Source organism: Boleophthalmus pectinirostris, unplaced genomic scaffold (genome assembly GCF_026225935.1).
Source record: "Boleophthalmus pectinirostris isolate CB_2022bp ecotype Guang Dong unplaced genomic scaffold, ASM2622593v1 HiC_scaffold_17, whole genome shotgun sequence".
Taxonomy (NCBI): domain Eukaryota; kingdom Metazoa; phylum Chordata; class Actinopteri; order Gobiiformes; family Gobiidae; genus Boleophthalmus; species Boleophthalmus pectinirostris.
The window spans coordinates 18347558-18370936 of NW_026571115.1; the positions used below are offsets into that span (position 1 = coordinate 18347558).

The 23379-nt window shown below is 39.2% G+C and overlaps 2 protein-coding genes across 3 annotated transcripts; both read left to right on the top strand.

The window, feature by feature from the left end:
* Window positions 1-32: 32 nt before the first annotated feature.
* LOC110168500 (tripartite motif-containing protein 16-like) lies at window positions 33-5928 on the top strand. Of its 2 annotated transcripts, none has more exons than XM_020933940.2 (6): window positions 33-937; window positions 1028-1123; window positions 1927-2160; window positions 2680-2851; window positions 3702-3773; window positions 3854-5928. In XM_020933940.2, the coding sequence occupies exons 1-6, from the start codon at window positions 560-562 to the stop codon at window positions 4396-4398; spliced, it is 1497 nt and encodes a 498-aa protein (XP_020789599.1). In that variant the 5' UTR covers window positions 33-559; the 3' UTR covers window positions 4399-5928. The 2 variants fall into 2 exon arrangements, with proteins under 2 accessions (XP_020789599.1, XP_055008609.1); XM_055152634.1 differs by having other exon boundaries at window positions 1040-1123.
* Window positions 5929-10179: 4251 nt separating this feature from the next.
* Window positions 10180-22482, top strand: LOC110168466 (pre-mRNA splicing regulator USH1G-like). The gene is made up of 4 exons (XM_055153072.1): window positions 10180-10218; window positions 15538-15787; window positions 15873-16669; window positions 22166-22482. Exons 1-4 carry the CDS (start codon window positions 10214-10216, stop codon window positions 22167-22169), a joined length of 1056 nt encoding a protein of 351 aa, XP_055009047.1. The 5' UTR covers window positions 10180-10213; the 3' UTR covers window positions 22170-22482.
* Window positions 22483-23379: the final 897 nt, after the last annotated feature.

The following is a 23379-nucleotide window of genomic DNA, read 5'->3' on the forward strand; positions in this document are numbered from 1 at the left end:
CCCTCAGTAGCAAAATACTTCTAATCCTGTTAACTTGTACAACATTTTCTTGCTTTGTTTAATTTTTTTTCTTTTTTCTTTTTCTCTCTTTTATAAAACCTTTGTATACTGTCAATTAAATGTTATGTCGTGTCTTTTTTATGCAATTCGTTTTACAATTGCGATAACAAGTAATTGTGATGTACATTCTGCAAAGAGTCACATTTACTTGTTATGATAAGACTGATTAATTCATCTGACTTTTCACCTTTGTGGACCAGAGGAGAGGATGGTCACTCCCTTCCCATAATGCACTTGTCACTTCCTCTTCTCATCGTCCGGATCTACTGTGTCTCCTGAACCCTGTGTTGCTGAATAGAACAGGGAGGGCTGGAAAGTGAATACACTGGATGGTAACAAAATACTTTAGGCGTGGTTTGCATTTTTCTCCCTTTATTCATTCAAGATGTGTGGAGCTGCAGATGTAACAGTGTAGCTCAGATCTGCTGAAAAGAGGAGATTTTTAAAGGATTTAAAAAGAAAGAAGGAGAAAACACAACAAAAGATTACTTCTTTCACCATGGCGACTATCAACGACATCACCCAAGGGGATCAGAATGCAACTGAAGAAGGGATGACAGTAAAGCAGCAGTTTACCGGAGATGTAATGTGTGATTCCTGCATTGACAGTCCAAGCAGGGCCCTCAAATCCTGCCTGACCTGCTTAGTGTCTTACTGTGAGTCCCATTTAAGACCTCATCTGGAAAATGTGAAATTCCAAAACCACCAGCTGGTCGAACCCCTCCACGACATCGACTGCCCCACCTGTGAAGTCCACCATCTGCCTCTGGACCGAGTATGCCTGGACCATGGCTTCTATATCTGCTCCAACTGTGAGACAGAGGTGCACGAGGGTCACATGACTGCATCTGCTGAGGAAGCACGCGCAAAGATTGAGGTAATGGGGGTTCATATTTACAGCTGGGTTATAAATGGCACAAATGTTTATATTATGCAGTGGATTTTGTAAATACATGAATTCTTACAGATTGAGTTGCAGGAAAAGCAAGCAAAAATAAGCCAGTGTGTGTCTGAAGCTGAAAGAGCTATTGGAAAGCTACAAGGCAACAATGACACAGTAAAGGTATGAATTTTTGGCTTACACAGGTGAAAAATTAACTTCAAGCCAACCCCTTTACTTGCATTTTTTAAAAAATATTTTCAAAAATTCTTTTTGGTAGAAATGTCCTGGGTAAAAAAAAAAAATCTATCATCTGTATCAGAACTGTGTTGTCTGTTTCACACTGAGCACAACCCTCCTGTGCTGGTGTCACTCCATTGGTTCCCCGTCACATTTAGGTTTAATTTTAAGATTCTGATGTTTTATTTTTAAATGTTTAAATGGCTTAGCCCCTGAATACCTGACTGAGTTTTTATGACATTATGCCCCAGTCAGATCATAGAGGGTAGAAAACCAGCTTTTTTGTGCCCAGATTTCGACTGAGAACGCCAATTTATAGGGCCTTTGCTGTAGCCGCCCCCATTTCTTTGCTTTGGATTTTAATGCAATGGCATTTTACTTTAACTTTTACACTATGCATTTGAAGTACTACAATATTTTAGTAGTACTTATCCCAATGTACGTTCTATACTGTTTTGATATGTTTTTTTAACCATTTATTGTGTATGTGAAACACTTCAAGTAGCTGCTATTTTTGTAAATGTGCAATAGAGATACAACTGACATTGACATTGACATTACAAAGTCAGACTAAGAACAAAGTGTGCCATGGTTTTTAAGATGCCACCATAACTTGTCCATTATTTGTCATAGTCAATTGCTGCTTATTTACTGTGATAATAAAGTGTTGCTGCATACACAGTCAGGAATTATACGCTTATCCTGGATTCATTCTTGTTTGAGTCATTTCATTCCACTTTTTTCAGACATTAGTGCAAGACGTCAGCGCAATGATTGAGCTTCAGTTCTCCAGGCTGCAGAATGCTGTGGAAGAGGCCAAAAGGACGGTCATGGAGGTGCTGGACAGAGAACAGAGGCAGGCCCTCCAACAGTCTGACAGTATACAGGCCCATCTGGAGCAGAGGAGAGAGGAGCTCACCAAACTCCATTCTCACACAAACAAGCTGCTCAGGGCCAAGTCTAACGTGGAATTTCTACAGGTATGACAAAAATCTATATAAAAAAAGTTGAAGTATAAAAATAATGCATAGGGTCTACATTTGTGTAAATAAACAATATACAGTCTATGATAAAAACACAAACTAAAATTTTGATGATGATAAGGTGCACTAGGTCCACCTGCATGACTCCATGGAGATTTTATGACATTAAACTTAACTATCTCCATGGAGACAAGCTGGTAATGCTACCAGGTCAAATTACAGATCAGATCTGAGTAGAGGCGACTACACACACACAGTCCATGTTTTAAGATAATTTGTATCAATAAAAAACACAGAAATAATTGATAATATGTCATGCAATGGAAAAGAACAGGATTAGCATGTGATGTTGTTCTGTCCAGGGATTTGCTTTAACCTTTCTATTTGCAGTAAACATGAATTTTAATAACTTCCAAGAACACAGTGAAGATTTGGGAAAATCCATTGTTGAACACCATAATATACGTAGGAGGTCTTGTTTTGACCCATAACATGTTGTTACTTTTTTTTTTGCAGAAGTACTCCGAGTGGAAGAAAATGTCAACAGATGTGTCTCTGCCTTTTGTCCATAATAAAAATATGGAGCATCTCTCCTCTTATGTGCAAACCGTAACAGACACCACCCAACAACTGTGTGATCTGCTTCTCTCAAGTTACAAGGAGAGCATGGACGAGGTGTTCAAAAGTGGTGAGTGGACTTGTACTCCCAAATACTCTCTGGGTCTAATATAATAGTCATTCACATTTTATTAGAACTGTCATAATAATTGGGGCTGGGAATCACAGGGTCCCTCATGATTCACTAAAACACACAATTATACAAATATCATGAATTTGCAATACATAGAACCAAAAATTGCACATGATATTCCGATTTATCACTAGTTTTAAGAATCAAATATGTTTTAACAACATGCGCAAACCTAATATGAAATACACAAATGTTAATTATTGTACATTATAGAACTGTTATAAAAATACCAAAATTATCCAAAAGGTATCAATAAAACCTGATGCATTAAAGTCACAGTACTTTCACTAGTACTTTTCAAAAAAAAAAAAAAAAAAAAAAAAAAATGAACAGACCTAGAGTTTTGTTTTGTTTCATTCACATATGTGATGTTTAACTCACAAATCCTCCATATTTAGGCTGAGTTCTTTTTCAAATGGGAACCACTCTGTTTCACCTGGTGATGTCATAGGATAATACAGGCAGTGCCCCACTGTGTTGTTTAACTTCATACACCTTCAGTAGAATCATTTGGATAATTTCAGCCCTAGAATCCCCAATCTCTATTTAACAAAAGGTAGAAGGTAGCTGTTAACTTGAAAACTAATTCTTCATGACATCACAAAGTGGAACAGAGTATTTTGAACTTTGGAGATGTAGACAGACTAATAATAAAGGATTATTCAAACATTTTTGATGAGGTAACCAAATGGCAAAAAGCAAACAAGAGTCAATTTTACGTAATATATGCCCTTTAAGTGCACTGAATGGTAATATTTTATTGATCAATATTTTATTGATTCATTAGGCTATAAAACCAAGCCCAAGGCTGAACCTTCACCTCTTCCTCTGCCTGTGACTAGAGAGGACTTCATCAGATGTAAATATGAAAAATATAAATTTACTTTGTGCTCTACACTTTGACCCATCATATGACATGTATAACTGTTTTCTCCTTAGACCAAAAGAGCCTGACATTTGATCCAGACACCGTCCATAACTTCCTGCGTGTGACGGAGGACCACAGGAAGCTGACCAACACCAGTCCATGGCAGCATAGTTATGCGGACACTGCCAGTCGCTTTGACTACTGGAGACAGGCCTTGACTTCAGACAGTCTGTATCTGGGTAGACACTACATTGAAGCAGATCTGAGTGGAGAGGGCGCTCACATTGGAGTTACATATAAAATCATAGGTCGTAAAGGAGAGCAAAAAAACAGCTGTATCTGCCAGAATGAATATTCCTGGTGCATTGGGAGAAACAGTAAAGGCTTTTCTGTATGGCACGCAGGTGTAGAGACGCCCCTAGAGGTCACAGATATAACTACAGTTGGTTTATTCATTGATTTTCATGAAGGCCAACTGTCTTTTTATAAAGTAAATGATCATTTTGTATTGCTGCACACCTTTGAGGCAGATATTTTAGAACCTTTATATGTTGTTGTGTGGCTATCAAAAAAAGACAACAAAGTGCGACTTTATGAATCTAACAAAACATTTTAATTGAAGATAAAAATGATACAGGTTTGTTTACAGATGCAAGCCAAAAAAAAAATGCATCATGTACTTTTCAATTATTGGTATTCATTTTTTACTGTATATACAAATTCTTACAACAAATTATACTCTAAATTGTGCTGTATTTCAATTAGATACATTTTTCAAAAATAAAATTTCTATCGTGGTCTTGGTACTAGGAATTGCCGAATATATCTCCATCTAGTGGGTATTATAGAGTACTTGAAGAATTTTATGTAGCATACTTGTTGAGAGACTAAGAAAAAAAAAGTTTAAACTTTAAATTCTTCATTGCACTTATATGTATACATTGGCATTTTCACATGATTTTATATTGTTTAAATTATATCCGATAATTTAAAACTTCATGCACTGAAGTCAGTTTCCTTCTCATATACTGGATTAACAAAGTGCACCTGGGATTTCTCCATTGAGATTGACATGTTAATTTCTGGATCGTACAGACTGGGCAGTTCAGGTAGCACTGTAGGCTTGTCAAACATGGGATTATCAAAGCCCAGGTCTAAAATGTCCAAAAAAGTAATTGCACCTCAGATGTGGTCTGAAGTGAACCGGCCCACCGGGCATTTGCCCGGTAATACAGATTACCAGTCCGAGTCTGAGGACATATCTGTCTGTAAATTCGATTAAATCGACATAATATACAGTCTAACATATAAATCGGTTGGGCCCAACTCCATATATAAATCCAAATATAGCCGCAAGTGGCTCCTTATTTATGGCACATGATACAAAGGCAGCGTACTGTATAGTAAATGCCAAATAATGGTCAAAGGTCAATTTTAAGATCAGTATTTTTTACGATATTTATTCACATTATAAAGGAGGCCTCAAATACCCCCAAAATGACATTAACTCATTTTTGACCAAACATGATGTTACGGTGTTCTGCCTTTGCTGGGCAGAATGGCTGATGTAGTAAGCGTTGCATCGCCACTAGGAGGCGGTGAACGCAACTCAAAATCACCTTTGTGCTCAGCTTCACCATGTTCCTGATCATCCTGAATGAAGCGCTGCCCGGGGACAGCCAAGGCAGTCCATTTATCAATATGGAATTTCTATTGGTCCATTTATAAGTAATGTTATTTGCTGAATACAACATACTCAAATTTAAATGAATTAATAATGAAATGACTGTGCAACATTTAAACCCAACCATAAATTTGTAATATGCAGCACAATACACATTGGTTTTGAAAAAAATGGTTTTGAGCATAGCTTACTTTATTGGAGTGTGTTATGTCATGGTCAATCACATTTGTATGATCACCCATTTTGACTTCTGGGAGTAAAGAAGCTGTAACTTCCACTATCTGTGTGTGCGTGTGTGGGTCTGAGAATATTTTTGACTAGATCAAGGAAGTGATATGGAGTGAGGAAAAAAGCTAAACACTAAAGTGTGAGTATATTTATGTGACCATCCATATTTACCAATTTTAGATTTTCATGGCTTCATTTCTTGTTATAGAATAATCTTGATGTTGCTGCTGAATTGAGCAGGAAATAAAATACAGTTGCATCTTGTTATTGTCTGATGGATAGTGTGTTGCTACCACTTAGTGGAAAGATGTTGTACTGCTCTTACTGCATGTGATCAGTGGACTCAAGGCTGAAAACATCAATCAGTAACAGTGTTTTCAATATTTGTATTATTATAATAATGCTTAACGTAAATATTATATTATACGTTTAAACTTTTATCAACAACATTGCACAAACTAAACTAAACAACTAAGTTCTAAAAATATGCAAATAAACTCGAGTATTGAGTTGTTTTTGGTTTGGCATATTTACGATTAACAGATGGGGTCCTAAAATAAAACACTCATGCAAAGAGCACAGTTTGTGTAGAGCAATTACATCTCACTTCTACCAAGTAGCCTCCTTAAATCCCCCAAAAGCCAGCAATATATTCAGTTTACAGAGCCCATGGCAAAGAATACAATCTGACTGTACCAAATTTCATCTTAAGGTTCATGTGTTGCCTTTAGATAAAACAATATGTTGATTACATGTCACACCACACTAAACAACAATTACATTACTCTACATACCTGTTTAAAGAGCTGAGCTCCCAGGTAGCCTTTAGCAATATTTTTCAGGTCCGATCTCCCACCAGCTTTACACCTCAGGTAGCCATACAGATCGACCCACTTTAACACCATGACTGCCCAATGAGGTTCATTTGGTCTTCCGATAATTTATGCTATTATCTTATTGTTTCCGACCAAGAGTTTGTTTTCATACCTACCTAACAGTTTTAAAGCAGGGAAGGCATGCACACGAGCAACAAAACACAAAGCAGAACAGGAGCAACTCAAATCAGCCATTTCTGACCACTATAAAAGAGAGAACCACATTATGGACTGGAGCAAACATCATTGAGACAGAGGACAACAAACATCGTCACTGGATTAAAGAGGCAATCAAAATATGGAAATGAACCCATGGGACTATAAACTGGAACGAGGGGGCTTTATTGCTTTCACATACCTGGGGTACAGTCCTGAAGTCACTTCAGATGGCGCTGTCATCCTGGATCCTCTGGTAGAATGACAGCACCAAAACCTGTATAAATCAGCTGACCAGATACATCACAGGAACATCACTTGACCACTCTGAGGAAGACCGCTAGTCGAAACTCTCAGGTATGAAGACAAACTCTTGGTCTGAAAAAAATAAATAAAAATAACACAGGCCCATGACTGCCACGGCCTACAGGGTGAAAACAGATGAAATAGGTCAAATACAGCATTAGTACTGACCAGCCACTCAATTTAAAGAGAGATGATAGAGCTAAAGAAAAACGGTATCCAGAAGACAGGACACACAGTCAGACCAAGCCAAAAAAAAGAGCATCAGTCTATCTTATTATAGTGACAATATTATGTGGCCAGACCTCTTTGTCAAAGACTGATCTCATCAGATCTCAGAAACTAAGTAAGGCTGCCCACATTGCCTAGTAAGAAAGTGGAGTGTGTGTGTGTATGATGATCAAACGGGCTAATGCCAGAGATTGGCAGCCTTCCTTTTCTAAGTCTGCCTCAGGGCAGCTGTGGCGACAGTTTTAGCTTACAAGTGTGGAGTGAATGAATAATGCATTGTAAAGAGCTTTGGGCGTCATGAATGGTGCTATATAAATGCAATGATTAATTAATTAATAATTAATACATGATTCTGTGTAACCCCTCAGTGCCCAGGAGGTTATAGTAAGTCTTTAGTAAGTAAGTCTTTATTTATATAGCGCTTTTCACAGACATTTTTTTTGTCACAAAGATGCTTTACAGAGCATTATTCAGCATTATTCATTCACTCTATACCTGGTGATGGTAAGCTACTATTGTAGCCACAGCTGCCCTGGGGCAGACTGACAGAAGCGCGGCTGCCATACCAATCGGCGCCATCAGTCCCTCCGACCACCACCATCACTCACGCACACACACCACTTTCATACTAGGCAATGTGTGTGAAGTGCCTTGCCTAAGCCTTGATTGAATTGATTGTATTTAACTGACCTTGACTATCAACTGTTCTGGAGACCTGTGTAGCATGTCTGGGTTATAGAAAATAAGGCTTCAGGATTTATTCAACTGGACCAATTTATTAGAGTGAGTATGTTTTACCTCTTTAATCCGAAGGTCTTCAGTCTAGTTCCCTCCCTTTTAAAAAGGTAAACCAGTTTCTAAAAGAACTGGGTCAGAACTGATGAAGCATCTTCCTTCTGGAACTGTTTAAATTTAGTCCAGTTGACTGAATGATCTGATTTTGCTTTACCAAACCACCAGGCCATAGTGGGGTTGCAGTCGCTCGGTGGTTATAGCTCTTGTCTATAACAGAACATGCTTTTGCAATAACACAATTCATGATATTGTCAAACAAATAGATCTACTATAACCAAATAAGCCACATTGTTGTGATTTTTTTATTAGCCACTAGTTAGAATTCACCATGATGAGTTCTACTTTTAAAAGGGTTCCTCATGATATGTTTATTATCTTACACAATGATCTTCAAACATGACATCTGTTGCTATGGATGTGTAATATTTAGTAGCATAAAAGGACACTTAAAAATAATAAACAAAAATATCAAGGGACACTGTGATTTGAAGTTCAGCTCTTTTTTAATACGATGTACATGAAAAAATATATTATATACAGATCACATCAAATGCTGAAAACACTTCTAAACAGAATAGCAAACTATAATACAATATTTTACAACATAGCTTTATGGTATATATTTCATTGACCGAACATGCACATACGCACATGTCTTTCACTTTTGCAGCTTTATGAACGTAGAAGCACTTCAAACAAACTCGCAACTGAATGCATTCTGTAAAAGATGCCAAAAGGAAGTCCAATATTAACTACAGCTGCCCACATGTTGAAATTGTAGAAACTGACTTCAGTGCCATGGTTAAAGTGGGGACGCGCACCAAAGGCAAGCATGATCCATAGCTGCAAAAAATAAACACTTTTAAGAATACTGTTTGTGAAATATGTTAATAGTAAGATGTGTAAAATGGTACTTACAATGATGTTGCCCAGAAGCAAAAAGGCACAGACTTCCTTCACAATTCTTCTCTTCCATGACATTTTGTGCTTGTGCTCAGGGGTGTGTTCATGCAGGACAATTTCAAATGACATCTTTCGGTTCAAATCTGACCCTGCTGATTCATTTGCGCTCTCTTCTCTTGCGCTGTTTTTCTCTTTTAGATATGGGTTTGTGAAAATTCTAACAGAATGGATCTCAAGGTGTGGCTCCCGGTGCAGTCCTTCGATTATAAAGAAGTTTTGGAGGCTGAGTTGGATAATCATAATTATTGCCCAAGCCAGATTGAGTTTGTTCAGGTGACCACTTGCCCCTGTGGCTACCATTGCTACAATGCTGAAGTAACTAATGATTAACTGACCTAGTGATGCACCAACTAGCAGCCCAACATCTAGACTTCGTGTTGGGTTCTTCTCTGATACATGGTCCTTATGGTGCAGTTTAAAAATGACACAACCTAGACCAGTTGCAAGGGACATCAACGTAACTATTACTATGTTCATTACATAGTGGGTCATTAGTGCATGGTCATTCTTTGAATCATCAGCATCACATGTGGCTAGGCCTGCAGCGATCAACAGTACCCCTGCAATTGGGCCAAAAATAACTTCTTTGAAACGGAATTTGAAATGGTGGTGGCTATGCTCATCTGCTACTCGTCCAACATTTTTCCACATAATATAGGCCATAGCTGAAGCGAAGAGGCTGTACTCAATGTTAAAAGGGTATAGGTAGTAGTACTTAAAGACACTGCAAGATGTGTAGCTGCATGTGCACGTTCCATTACCGTAGCTCGCTGTTGAAAAAGAGTAAGAAAGTTGTTACAATCATTTCAAAATGTGTATTGTATTGTATGTGTTCTGATTGAATACCTTTGGAAATGTAAGAACTTTGGCCACTATATTTGGTTTTGTTGACTGCATAGTCAGGAAATGATGTTTGATGAAGAGATTCCTCTGTAACTAATGCCATCCACATGACTAGGTTTGTGGAAAGCGTAATCATTATTCCACAACTGAAACAAAAATTTGAAAAAAACCCCAAACAAACATAAACCAAATATAGCAATCATAATCTTATTGTAATGTTTACATCACATGAAACATTTATTAACTGGATTGAGAAAAAAATATGATGAACACAATATTTGCTTTTATTACAGGATAAGACCTACCGTGATACGTTTTTCTGGACCTGCACACAGTCTTTGGCATGGAACCACATGAAGTAAGTCTGAAACAAACATCACGATGTCAACTTCATGCACATATTGGCTGTATGCATTTAATGGTTACTCAGCATATTACATCATTTTACCTGTGTGGTTATAAACGCAATTTGGACTACAGGGAAAGTGACTTTAATTGCAGAATCACAGTGGAGGTACCCCACGTAGTTCGCAATCTTGAAAATATTCATGATGAAACTTAGGATGCCAAAAAAGATCAGACCACCTTCAACAAAAAGCATTTGTGGCTAAGACAAAAATCTTTACATCTGTAGATATATTAAAGTATTTAATTTATTTACCTCTGAGCCAGATTGGTCCTGCATGAGAGTCCTGGTACATAATTGCATGTTCCTGCTTGGCTGTATAGACGGAATAGTAAATCATCCATGCGGTGGTGAGGATGAGGAGTACAATGAGATAAATCTGCAGGTGAGTCGTGCTGATTTTGATGTCCTTGTCGGCACTGCCACTGACCAAAGCACAGCCCAAAAGCAGGACATTCACACAGATAATTCCAGACCCCATCCAGCCCCAGTAATGACTCCGTTCTTTGTGTGCGACCACAGCAGAGGAGTCAAAGAATTCCGGTTCACAGGTGCTCTCTGCCTGTTCTGAGACCCCCACAGTGTTGGGCAGAAGGGCCTCCTCTGCCTCCTTGTCTTTCTCCATCATTCTGCACTTTTCACAAGGATCACCCTCCAGCAGGCATTTGCACCGATAACCTGTTTTCAGACACATGACCTCTGCTGCTCTTTCAGCCTAGTCTCAAATGAGTTATCTCTAGCCACGTTTGCTTATATACTACTAGAGGTTTCTACAGGTTTAACGGCTACACCCACTCAGTTACCTGCTCCAAAGAAAGATTTCACCCAAGTGAAACCTTTCTATGAAAATAATTTGCAAAAAAAATGTCAGCCTGCCACCATACCAGATTCAAAAACAAAACAAACATTTAACAAACTTGACTCCTTATTTTGCCACCCTCATGCTCAAATCTGTTTATTAGACAAACATGTGTGTGCACCTGAACCCAAAGACTTGATTCTAAGAAGATATCACTGATTAAAGGATGACACTGAATCCTACCTGATCCTTGTCTTTGGGCCTTTTATAAACCTTTCAAAAAAGGTAGTTGACTTTAGGGGGTCATAAATGTCAATAAATCTATTAACCACAGAACTGTTTTATAATGACACTCACTGCCTTTTGAACAAAGAATAAATGTTCAAACACTGTTTTTATGGAGACAATTTTCCTTTCAATAAAAAAATAAATAAAAAAATGCATTGGTTCCATTTTTATGCCACCGTACACAGTTAGGAATGGTTTACCTGAGTTTTCCTCAGGTGCTTTAAAATATATTCTTTTCTGTTACTATAAGCTTCTATTTCCCAGTGAAAAGATGTTCCTCTTTCCCTTATTTGTAGAAAATTCCTGTGGTGCTCTTCATAAATTTATTTGGAGATAAGTTTATGGACAATGTCTGATACCTTGGTCACATATTCTGCTTATATAATGCTGTTATCAAACTATAGCCTACCACACATACATGGGAACATACCCAAATCGCTATAAAGGTTGACAGAGACACATCCTATGAAAACTTAACAACGCAATACATTAATAATACATCTACACAGTGGCTCCACAACCGTCACAATAATTATTAAAGATTTTGTATCCTCTGGTTTTAAGTCTCAACTTAGGCCCTCAGACGTGAGAGCGCATATGGGTGTGCAAATTTGGATGAGATCTGAACTAAAAAATCTTGAAATCAACCCTAAAACAAACTGGAAGCCAGCCTCATGTTTTTTTTTTTGGTTCCAGTCGTGCAGCAGAACTTTGGACCAACTGTAAGCGAGAAAGTTGGCTAATGCCAGAGTGTATTATGGTAATCTAAACGAGAGGAGATAAAATGTGTGACCTGTTCAAACCAAATATCATTCAAATGATACAAATATGGAATAGCAGTTTCTAGACAGGTCATTCATTGTGGATTTCATGTGGACAGACACTTTTGAAAACATCAGTATTTAAAATAAGCTAAGCTTGGCATGGTGTAATGACCTCACCTGTGGCTAAAATAAGGCAAGGCAAGGCAAGGCAAGTTTATTTGTATAGCACAAAGTAATTCAAAGTGCTTTACAGAATAAGAAATACATTAAAATCATAATAAAAACAAATCAAAACATAAATAATCATGAAGATTAAAATTAAAAAAGAGAGACATAAATTGGAGAGAAGAGTGCGGAATGAAAACCTTTCAGTTATATGCACAGTCAAACAGAAATGAGCCTGGATATAACAGCGTCACAGAAGAGGCCTGTCTCACATGTTCAGGAAGACTGTTCCAGGTTTTAGCTGCATGAACCTGAAACGCTGACTCCCCTTGTTTAGTCCTGACTCTGGGCACCAGCAGGAGGTCGGTCCCTGAGGTCCTCAGAGTGCGAGATGGTTCATATGACACTAACATGTCACAGATGTACTTTGGTGCTCGGCCATGGAGAGACTTGTACACAAGCAGAGCTGCTTTAAAGTCTATTCTCTGAGGCACAGGAAGCCAGTGCAGAGACCTGAGCACAGGACTTATGTGCTCGTACTTCCTAGTTCGAGTAAGGACCCGAGCTGCAGCGTTCTGGATGTTCTGCAGCGTCTCACAGCTCGTTTGGAGAGACCAGTGAGCAGACCATTACAGTAGTCTAACCTACTGGAGACAAACGCATGGATAAGTTTCTCCAAGTCTGCTTTAGACAGTAAACCTTTGATTTTTGCGATGTAAATGGTAAAAGGCTGCAGATGATATTGATTTGATGTGGCTGTTAAAGTTCAAGTCTGAGTCCATTATCACCCCTAGATTTCTTGCCTGTTTGAAGGTTTTAGAGAGAGAGACTGGAGGTGACTGCTGACACTGTCACTTTGTTTCTGTGGACCAAACACTATGACTTCAGTCTTGTCAGAGTTTAGCTGAGTTGTTGTATAAGTTATACTTTTTAGACTCAAGCTTTTAAGGCTTGTGTGAAACATGATCCAGGTGTAATGCAATGTAGTGGTGCTGCTCGTATTACAGACAGCGACAGCAGTACATTCAATAAGGTAACCCTGAAGTCGTGGACTGTCAGCCAAGGGTTAAAGCTGTCCAAATGTATATATAGACTACTGTTATGGCATATTTCTAGCCTCCCCTTGTATCAAGGCAGACTTCTTTGTTAAGTGCAGTTGGTTTGCTTTCCAGTTATTATAATGGCATTTTGAGAAGTTGGTTTGAATAGGCGGGTGAATAGGAGGTGGTTGGCAAGCTCCTTGGTGGCAAGGCTCCGGGGCTGGATGAGATCTGTCCTGAGTATCTTAAGTCTCTTGATGTTGTGGGGCTGTCTTGGCTGACACGCCTCTTCAACATCTCGTGGCAGTCGGGGACAATACCTCTGGACTGGCAAACCGGGGTGGTGGTCCCTCTGTATAAAAAGGGGGGACCAGAGGGTGTGTACAGGGGGAATCACACTTCTCAGCCTCCCTGTTAAGGTCTATGCCAGGGTACTGGAGAGGAGAATCTGGCTGATAGTCGAACCTCAGATCTGGGAGGAGCAGAGTGGTTTTCATCCTGGCCGTGGAACACTGGAGCAGCTCTACACTCTCCATCGGGTGCTCAAGGGTTCATGGGAGTTTGCCCAACCAGTCCACATGTGCTTTGTGGATCTGGAGAAGGCATTCGACCGTGTCCCTCATGGTGTCCTGTGGGGGGTGCTCTGGGAGTATGGGGTCCAGGGCCCTTTGCTGAGGGCTGTCTGGTCCCTGTATGACCGGAGCAGGAGCTGTGTTCGCATTGCCGGCAGTAAGTCAGACCTGTTCCCGGTGCATGTTGGACTCAGCCAGGGCTGCACTTTGTCACCGGTTCTGTTCATTGTATTTATGGACAGAATTTCTAGGTGCAGTCAGGGACCGGAGGGGGTCCAGCTTGGGGACCACAGGATTTCATCTCTGCTGTTTGCAGATGATGTTGTCCTGTTGGCTTCATTGAACCAGGACCTACAATGTGCACTGGGGCGGTTTGCAGCCGAGTGTGAAGCGGCTGGGATGAGGATCAGCTCTCCTAAGTCCGAGGCCATGGTTCTCGACTGGAAGAAGGTGTCTTGCCCTCTCCGGGTGGGTGGAAAGTCCCTGCCTCAAGTGGAGGAGTTCAAGTATCTCTTGTTCACGAGTGAGGGGAGGACGGAACGTGAGATTGACAGGCAAATTGGTGCAGTGTCTGCAGTGATGCGGTCGCTGTATCAGACCGTTGTGGTGAAGAGGGAGTTGAGCCGAAAGGTGAAGCTCTCGATTTACCGGTCAGTCTTCATTCCTGCTCTCACCTATGGTCATAAGCTCTGGGTAATGACCGAAAGGACGAGATCGCGAATGCAAGCGCTTGAAATGAGTTTCCTCCACAGGGTGACTGGGCACTCCCTTAGGGATAGGGTGAGGAGCTCAGTCACGTGGGAGGAGCTCGGAGTAGAGCCGTTGCTCCTCCACGTCGAGAGAAGCCAGTTGAGGTGGCTCGACCATCTGTTCCAGATGCCTCTTGGATGCCTCCCTCAGGAGGTGTTCCGGGCATGTTCCACCAGAAGGAGGCCCCGGGGAAGACCCAGGACACGCTGGAGGGACTTTGTCTCTCGGCTGGCCTGGGAACACCTCGGGGTCCCCCCGGAGAAGCTGGAGGATGTGTCTGGGGTAAGGAAGTCTGGGAGTCCCTGCTTAGACTGCTGCCCCCACGACCCGGCCCCTCATAAGCGTAAGAAAATGGCTGGATGATTTGAATAGGCCTACTTGTATACTTCTGTTATTACATTATGACTTGCCGGTGCTCAGTTACAGAAAGAAATATTCATATTCATCATTGAAAACATGATTATTTGACCCAGTTACCTAAAAATAAAGTTATTAACATATATCTGTAATGTTTTGTGTGTTTTAAAAAAATATTGTAAATAAAAATTTATAATAAAATTTAAATTCAGGGAGTAGAATGAGTGGCCATTTTATTGAAGGTCCTCTTGTGCTTGTTTCCATGTCACTGCTCTACATGGAATGTTCCTTAATATGGCATTAAAATGATCCATATGGACCTACCTTACTATGAGTAGTGTAGCCTCTTCATGGACTTGATCTATAACTTTGCCTGGTGGCATCACCTGCTTAGTTCCATGAAGATGTAAATTTAACGCCATACTGTGGAATATTCCAGGCAGAGTAATAACATCTCCATTGAGACATGCAGGTTGGCAGAAAAGTTACATAGTTTATCTTTATACACCTTAATGTTTTTTTCTATTTCTTCATAGAGGAAACCCAGACAAGTGTGACATATGGGGGAACACACCGCTCCACCTCGCAGCAGCCAATGGTCATCTAAACTGTTTGTTTTTCCTGGTGTCTTTCGGTGCCAACATCTGGTGCCTGGACAATGATTACCACACACCGCTGGACATGGCCGCCACAAAGAACCACATGGACTGTGTCAGATATCTGGATTCTATAGCAGCCAAACAGACAGGCTTCAACCATAAGCTATTGTGTTATATATTTTATGATGTGGAATGTCAATGTTTGTGGAAACCAGTCTTTGTACTGATCTATCTTCCTCATCATGTTACCTTGTACGTGTGCTTCCTGCTAGGCTACTCTCCATGCCACTAATCGAGGCAAGACAAAGATCCAGAAAAAGCTGGAGAAGAGGAAACAGGGAGATGGTACCTTTAAAATTTATGAGGATGGACGGAAGAGTGTACGCTCACTGTCTGGACTTCAGCTGGGCAACGACGTGATGTTTGTCAAACAGGGGACCTACGTGAACCCCAAAGACCGTGGGCGCCGTAATGTTCGTGACATGTTCCCCAGAGACAATGACGATGCTATCTCACGTGCCATGAGTGAGCCAGACCTCCATGGACCGGATGTAGACTATTCTGAGATAAGCACTGATTCAGGGCATGATTCTCTTTTTAACAGGCCAGGGCTGGGGACCATGGTCTTCAGAAGAAACTATGTGAGTGGGGGCATGTTTGACCTTGGACGGAGGGATGATATTAGCGTGGCACAGTCTAGTAATACTGTTCGGTTGCGTAGTAGACTCCAGCCTTATACCAGTATGGATGAAGACAGCATAGGAAGTGCCCGGAGCCTTCAGGAGAGGAATATAGAGGAGCTTCCCTGGGACGAGGTGGAATTAGGACTGGACGATGATGATGAACCAGACTCCAGTCCTTTGGAGGTGTTTTTGGCCACTCAGAGCATGAGCGAGTTCTTCTCCATCTTCAAACGGGAGAAGATTGACCTGGAAGCACTGCTGCTGTGCTCAGATAATGACCTTAAAAGTATTCACATACCCCTAGGGCCTCGCAAGAAGATACTGGACGCCTGTAAAAGACGTCTAGAAACCATAGAAGATCCAGACGCTATTGAGGACACTGAACTGTAAGTACTACTGACAGTCCAATGTGACATAGTAACCCTGTTACTGACAAGATGCATTCAGAGAGGAGCGACCATGGCTTTATGAGTCGTAATATCTGTTGCCCTGCAGATAATACAATTAGCTGTTGGTCGTGAGCTCATCCAGTTTAAAGGTCAGTGGAGAATTAAGTGAATGTCTCAAATAACGATAGAAATGACAAGGACTTTTGATAATTCAGTGTAACAATGCACAAAGGCACCTGACAAAGACAACAGAAAAATAAAGACAGTATTTATTTTCAATCAGAGTATATGGGGTTCTACCATTCTGTGGTGGTGCAGCCCATGGAGAAATTCTATAGGGGTTTCCTGTGCTGCATGGCCAAACAAACTGAATGAGAGGTCCCCAACCGCAGTGCCATCCTTTGTTCCTGTACGCCATGGAGCACGGTTAACAGAGAGGTTATTGTGGGCCCTGCATCCCACTAATATGTCGCCCCTGTGGGGTCAATCTGGCCATACCATGTGCCTGCATTGATAGTGCCAGATCATTTTCTGTATAGATTTGTTTTGTAATGTCTTTAGTACTTCTCACAGTATCATTATTATGTGCATGTTTACATTAAGCCATTATTTGTCTGATAAATGTAACATTAAAACTTCTGCACATAACACCAAATTATGAGATAAAGTGGCAGAGCTTGAACCCAGTGTTTTTTAGACTGTTTATTTACCGCCTTAAATAACAAAATGTAGTAGGTCTGAAAATGCACAACTTAACAGTTTTAATGTGAAAATGCACAAAACAAATTATTTAGTTTCAACATATTCTTGCCTCAAGTTTATGGAATCTTTGCATATCTACCATTTCCATTTCATGATATTATTGCATAACTTGAAAACTTTTTCTTAGTTTAGTTTAATATGAAAAAAAAAAAATGTGATAGTGAATTTCGGATCTCAAACAAACAAAACATAAACATGTGCAGTTAATGGTACAATTAGAGCACATCAGGGTGAAAAAATGCATAGCACACTCGGTTGGCCGATGTCCAAATACTTTTTTATTAACAAAATAACGTTTCGGCACTACTACGAAAGCCTTCATCAGATATTTTTCTTGTCTTGGACCACAGCACACAAAATGGTTGTCAGCCCAGGTGCCCATATACCCCTTCAATGAATGGGAGGTCCCAAAGTGAGGTCACCCAGTGAGTTCAGCCCATTCTACAACAAGAAACAACAGTTTACATAAAAAACATTTTATAAAATACAGAAATAGTTTCAGTCTATCACAAAAAACATCTTAAATCAAACTCCACATTCAGTCCGTGAGGAGTAAGAGTTTTAAGATGGTGAATCCAGAAGTGCTCTCTTTTTGACAAGAGCATCTCTAGATTACCACCTCTAGGGGGCAGTTCCACATGTTCAATGCCAATGTATCTTAAGGAAGAGATAGGATGATTAAAATCAACAAAATGAGCCGCCACAGGATAGTTCATGTTTTTACATCTGATTGTACTCCTATGCTCTGCAATCTGTGTTTTTAAAGCCCTGCTTGTTTTACCCACATAAGCTTTACCACAGGGGCAGGTGATCATATAAATTACAGACTTGGTATTACAGGATATAATTCCTTTGATCATTATTTCTTTTCCAGTTTGAGGGTGCTTAAAACTGTTGCAGCGATATGTGTAGTTACACTGACTGCACCCACCACAGCGACCATTTCCATCAGGGATAGGAGTCAGTATAGTTTGGTATGATGTGGTCTGATTAGGAGGAAGGTAGGAGTGCACAAGTCTATCTCCAAGGTTTCTTCCTCTTTTATACACCACTAGGGGGGTGCTCTTTGAAAGCCACACCCAATGAAGGGTCAGTTTGTAGTATATGCCAATGTTTAGTTATGATGTTTTTAAGTTGTTCCGCGGGTTTTGAGTATCCAGTAGAAAATATAATCCGCTTATTGGCATTTTTTGGAGGGTTGACCCTCAGAAAATCAGATCGAGGTTTTCCTTTAACTTTAGTGGCAGCATCATTTAAAATAGATTTCTTATAACCCCTTTGTTCAAAGTTTGTCATCATATTACTTAAATTTCTTTCAAAGTCATCAGTTCTGTGGCATATTCTTTTAAGCAATAAGCACAATTAGAGCACATATCACTCACTCATTATGACAGATAGTAAAACATTTCTGTTCATTCTAGAATTTCTGGAAAACACATCCTGTTTTGCTCCTTAAAGTGACTCACTGTATTTGCTGTAAACCCTCGTTAAACTTTAACCTTCCGGTATCTGGGAGCATAAAAAACGAACTTTTAGTGCTTTGTGACAAAAAAAATGTGGTATTATTTTTCATAATAACCATGTAGCGTCAATTCAAAAGTTGAAGCTGTATGTGTTTTCTTGACACCAGAATCAGCCAATTGTAAACAAAGAAAACAGCCACACTAGCATCTGTTTCTGCAAACGCGTAAAAGGCACATAGACACCCATGTAAAACAAAACAGCATTTTTAATCTATTAGCCACTCAAACATACATTATGCAATTTCTTATTCTTTGGGTATGTTTGAGAGTAGAGGCTTCAAACTGAAGGCAAAACTAGTAGATAACAGAACTGGATGAAAGATGCACGTTTCTTTTTAATTAATATATAAATAAAATATACAAGACATTACACAAAGATAAATAAATACAAATTATACAAAGAATAAATAATAAAATAGACAGGACAGGGGGAGGTAACGCCAGGGGAGGGGTAGAGTAGCCAAAGATCACACACCAAAATTCATGTTTACAAGTAATAAATTAATTAAATTGATTAAGAATTTCCAGGGTTTTAACAGCTTTGGAAGGTTTTCTTATAATACTGCATTTCAGAAAGGAAAACGGGAAAGGTGGGTTTACGATTAATGAATTTACTTATATGGATATGAAAATTTAAGATGATATAATAATGTTTACTTCTCAAGTGATGCATTAAAAAACAACAACAACAACAACAAAAACTGCATGTCTTTAAAAGAAAAGGTAAAATGGGACATAGAGGTTGCATACAGATCTGACAAATTCCTTCCAAAAAAAAGTCCATATAGATGAGAAGTGGTTTTATTCTCTAGTTTGCAGAATTTACAGTTTGTGCCCATTGTCCTTCTGAGGTTATTCTTTACTGGATAGCAACAATGCATAAGTTTATAGCAGATTTCCCTTTATTTATTGGTGATGAAATATTTATGTGGCATGTCCACACATTTTTCCATGGAATATTGTTAACAAAGTTTCTCCTGTGGTGAATCACATACGGGGCTGTAGCTATATTTCTCTGAAACAATTCTCTTATTGTTCTGTTTTGGTTTAGCTGTGTTACAAAACAAGTTCTGCAGTTACAGTATTTAAAACAGATGATGGATACAGTATACCACTGGGTATATCGTCCATTACAACGGCAAAGTGTTTTGAGGTAACAGGATTTGATAAATATTTAGAAATTCAGAGTTCAATAGATGTCCACTGGATTTGAATAACTGTTTTACATACAAAACATTTTTTTCTCAAACCAATTGGGAAAAAAATAAACGTGTGCATATTCTGTGCATAAGGGTAGTAAGTGTCAGTTTATGGCATAACATAAACAATAACTATGCATTTTCACCAATGTTGGTATCAAACATGTTCAAATGTCAGACTGTATCAAACCTCCAATAAGTCATCATGGTGATATTGTTTATTTATTTTTTTATTTTTTGTCAGTTTTTGACATTACAGAAATTAGCTGTTTTCCCTATAAAGGTGGTATTTGGAGGGTTAAAGTTTTGGGAATTATGGGATGGTTGGAATGGTTTTGTAGGACTGGACTTGGTGAATTTCAAACATCAAGAGAAATTCGGATATATAAAGTATAGAGAATTTTATGGGGAATGTTTGGTAGGTGTGCGTAGAATACAAAACACGGTCTACATACAGTAGGTGCAAAATTTTGTGGATTCTGGAAGGTTAATGCTGAATGACATACAACACACTCAAGTCTGCATTTCATTTATCTGATCTTTACCTGCTCGGAGAGGACATTTCCCCCTGGATTTACTGGCACCATGCAGGATGTAAACAGAGGAATTTATTCATTCTTAAGTTCCACTTAAGTCCCCACCCTCCTACCCCACACACACATTACTGTGGTCAGTGTGGCTGTGTGTGAGTGGACTCCGGAAGTATGTTATCTGTGTCCGCCATGCCTCTGACCTGACATTGTTCACAGGAAACTCTCTGAACCTTCCTCAAGTGTCCTTCAGTAGCAAAACACTTCTAATCTTGTTAACTTGCTAAAATTGTCCCTCAAAATGAATAACATTTTTATTGCTTTATTTAATTCCTTTTTAAATTTTTTTTTACAAGTCTTATAAAATCTTTGTATACCCTCAATTAAATGTCATATAAATGTTAACGTGACATTTAATTAAGGGCATACAAAGTTGTTGTTTTTTTGTTTGTTTTTTATGTGTCTATTTTATGGATTTATTTTTTACAATTGCAATAACAAGTAATAATTATGACATACATTCTGTAGAGTCACATTTATTTGTTATGATAATATTGATTAATTCTTTATGGACCAGAGGAGAGGATGTTCACTCCCTTCCCATAATGCACTTGTCACTTCCACTTCTCATCTACTGGATCTACTGTGTCTCCCAGCCCTGTGTTGCTGAATAGAACAGGGAGGGCTGGAAAGTGAATACACTGGATGGGAACAAAGTATCTTAGGTGTGGTTTGAAATTTTCTCCCTTTGTTCATTCAAGTCATTCCTGCATTGACAGTCCAAGCAGGGCCCTCAAATCCTGCCTGACCTGCTTTGTGTCTTACTACAAGTCCCATTTAAAACCTCATCTGGAGAATGTGAAATTTCAAAATCAGCGGTTGCTTACCCAGTTCCAATAAGCAGACTACACAGACTTTGTAGGGCCCTGCAGTGGCAAAAGGCCCCGCCTCCCAAGTCCTGATCATTTGATCAATCATCATGTCTGTCTGTCAATCCACATTTAGTTACAACAAAATGGGGTCCTGCTTTGCTCCTCACCATGAATATCTATCTATCAAACTAGTTTATCCTCAACTATTTAGCTAGAATAAAAAAAAAAAATGCATATGTTGTCCCTCCTGTGCTCGAGAGGGGTGAAAAGGTAAACCCTATGAAAGGAACACGAAGGACAGATGGTCTTGTGCATCATTGGCCTGTAGGATTTATTCTGCATTAACAAATAATAATTTTCATGTTGTCACTTTCAGGTGTTAAAATTATGCATTTATTAATAACAAAAACAAAACTATAATATTATATTCTCTTCTGTACTAAATGTAGCTGTGACAACTGAAAATGGTAGCCAACCTACAATAGCAGCAATTACACTGGTACTGTACTGTCAAATCTACAATTTCTATCTTTGTCATGTATTTCCTTATCCAACCTTTTGTACCTTATCTGAATATTGATACTAATTTTATTTTTTTACCATACAGCTGAAGAGGAGCTAGTGATGCTTCTTGGTCAAGAGGAAGAAGATGTAGAACAAACAGAATAATAGCAACTTTGGAAACTTAAGGGGAGATTATTATACACTCAAAGAAGAGAGCAACCAACCAACCAAGAGAGCAACTGAAATACTGTTTCTTGATAACATGGTAACTGTTATGTGTGGCTCATAATAATCTCTGTAGATCTGTTGTCCCCAACAATTTTGTCCAAAGTGTGTCAAATAAACTGAGTATAATATTGTGTGTACATACATATGTAGCCAGAATTACAATATCTTTTTCCCCCAGACTTTATTGCCCTAACTGCTGTCACGCTACTGTCCATTTGATTATTATTTGAACAATACAGAAATCTGATAATATTTGATAAAAAAAAAAAGACATATCAAATGACAAATGACTGTTTCACTTGTAGCATGTCTCCTTGAATTATAGCTCTTTGTCGATTCAATGCACACTGCTGCCATCAATTTTGATTTATGGATCTGCGTCAGGATCCATAAATCTTGAGGCAGATACCAACTGAACTGTCTAACAAGTCCTACATTCTTGGAAATGGATGGTAGTCTGCAACAGTCTTTTTGTTTAGTCCCTTGAAATCCACACAGACGTAATCTTTGGACTTTCTTCCACACACACAGCTCTGGACGACTCACTGGGTACATTAACTAAAGCAGGAAACAACTGTAAACCCTCTGGTAAGTCTGGTTTGAATGTGGGTTCAAATAAGAACCACCTTGTGGTCTAGACATGACACCTGATCTCACAAACCTGGCCACTGTGAGGTTCTTACCAACTCTGTATCATTTAGCATATAGTCTTTAGTTGGATTCTCACTAATGACAGATCATCTCTGCAGTATGCCTGTACTTTTAACTCTTCAGCTAGTAAATCATTCAAGCAAACACTGCCTGGCTTTTCTAGACTTTCCAAGATGACTGCCTCAGTCATGTTAAAGTGTAACAGAAGACCACTAACGCAGCTCTAATTGAGCACGGGTAACTGAATAGCTATTGATTTTTAACTAACAGTTCAGCCAAACCATTGAAAGGTACATTATTCCCATTAGCTGCTGTCACTCTGAGTGGATCATCTGGCAAAAGGTCTTCTAGAGATAAAATGTCAATGTCTGGTGCATATTTTTGGAGCCATGTATTGGTTACTATTGTCACTTAAATTCTGTCTAATAGCATGTCAGT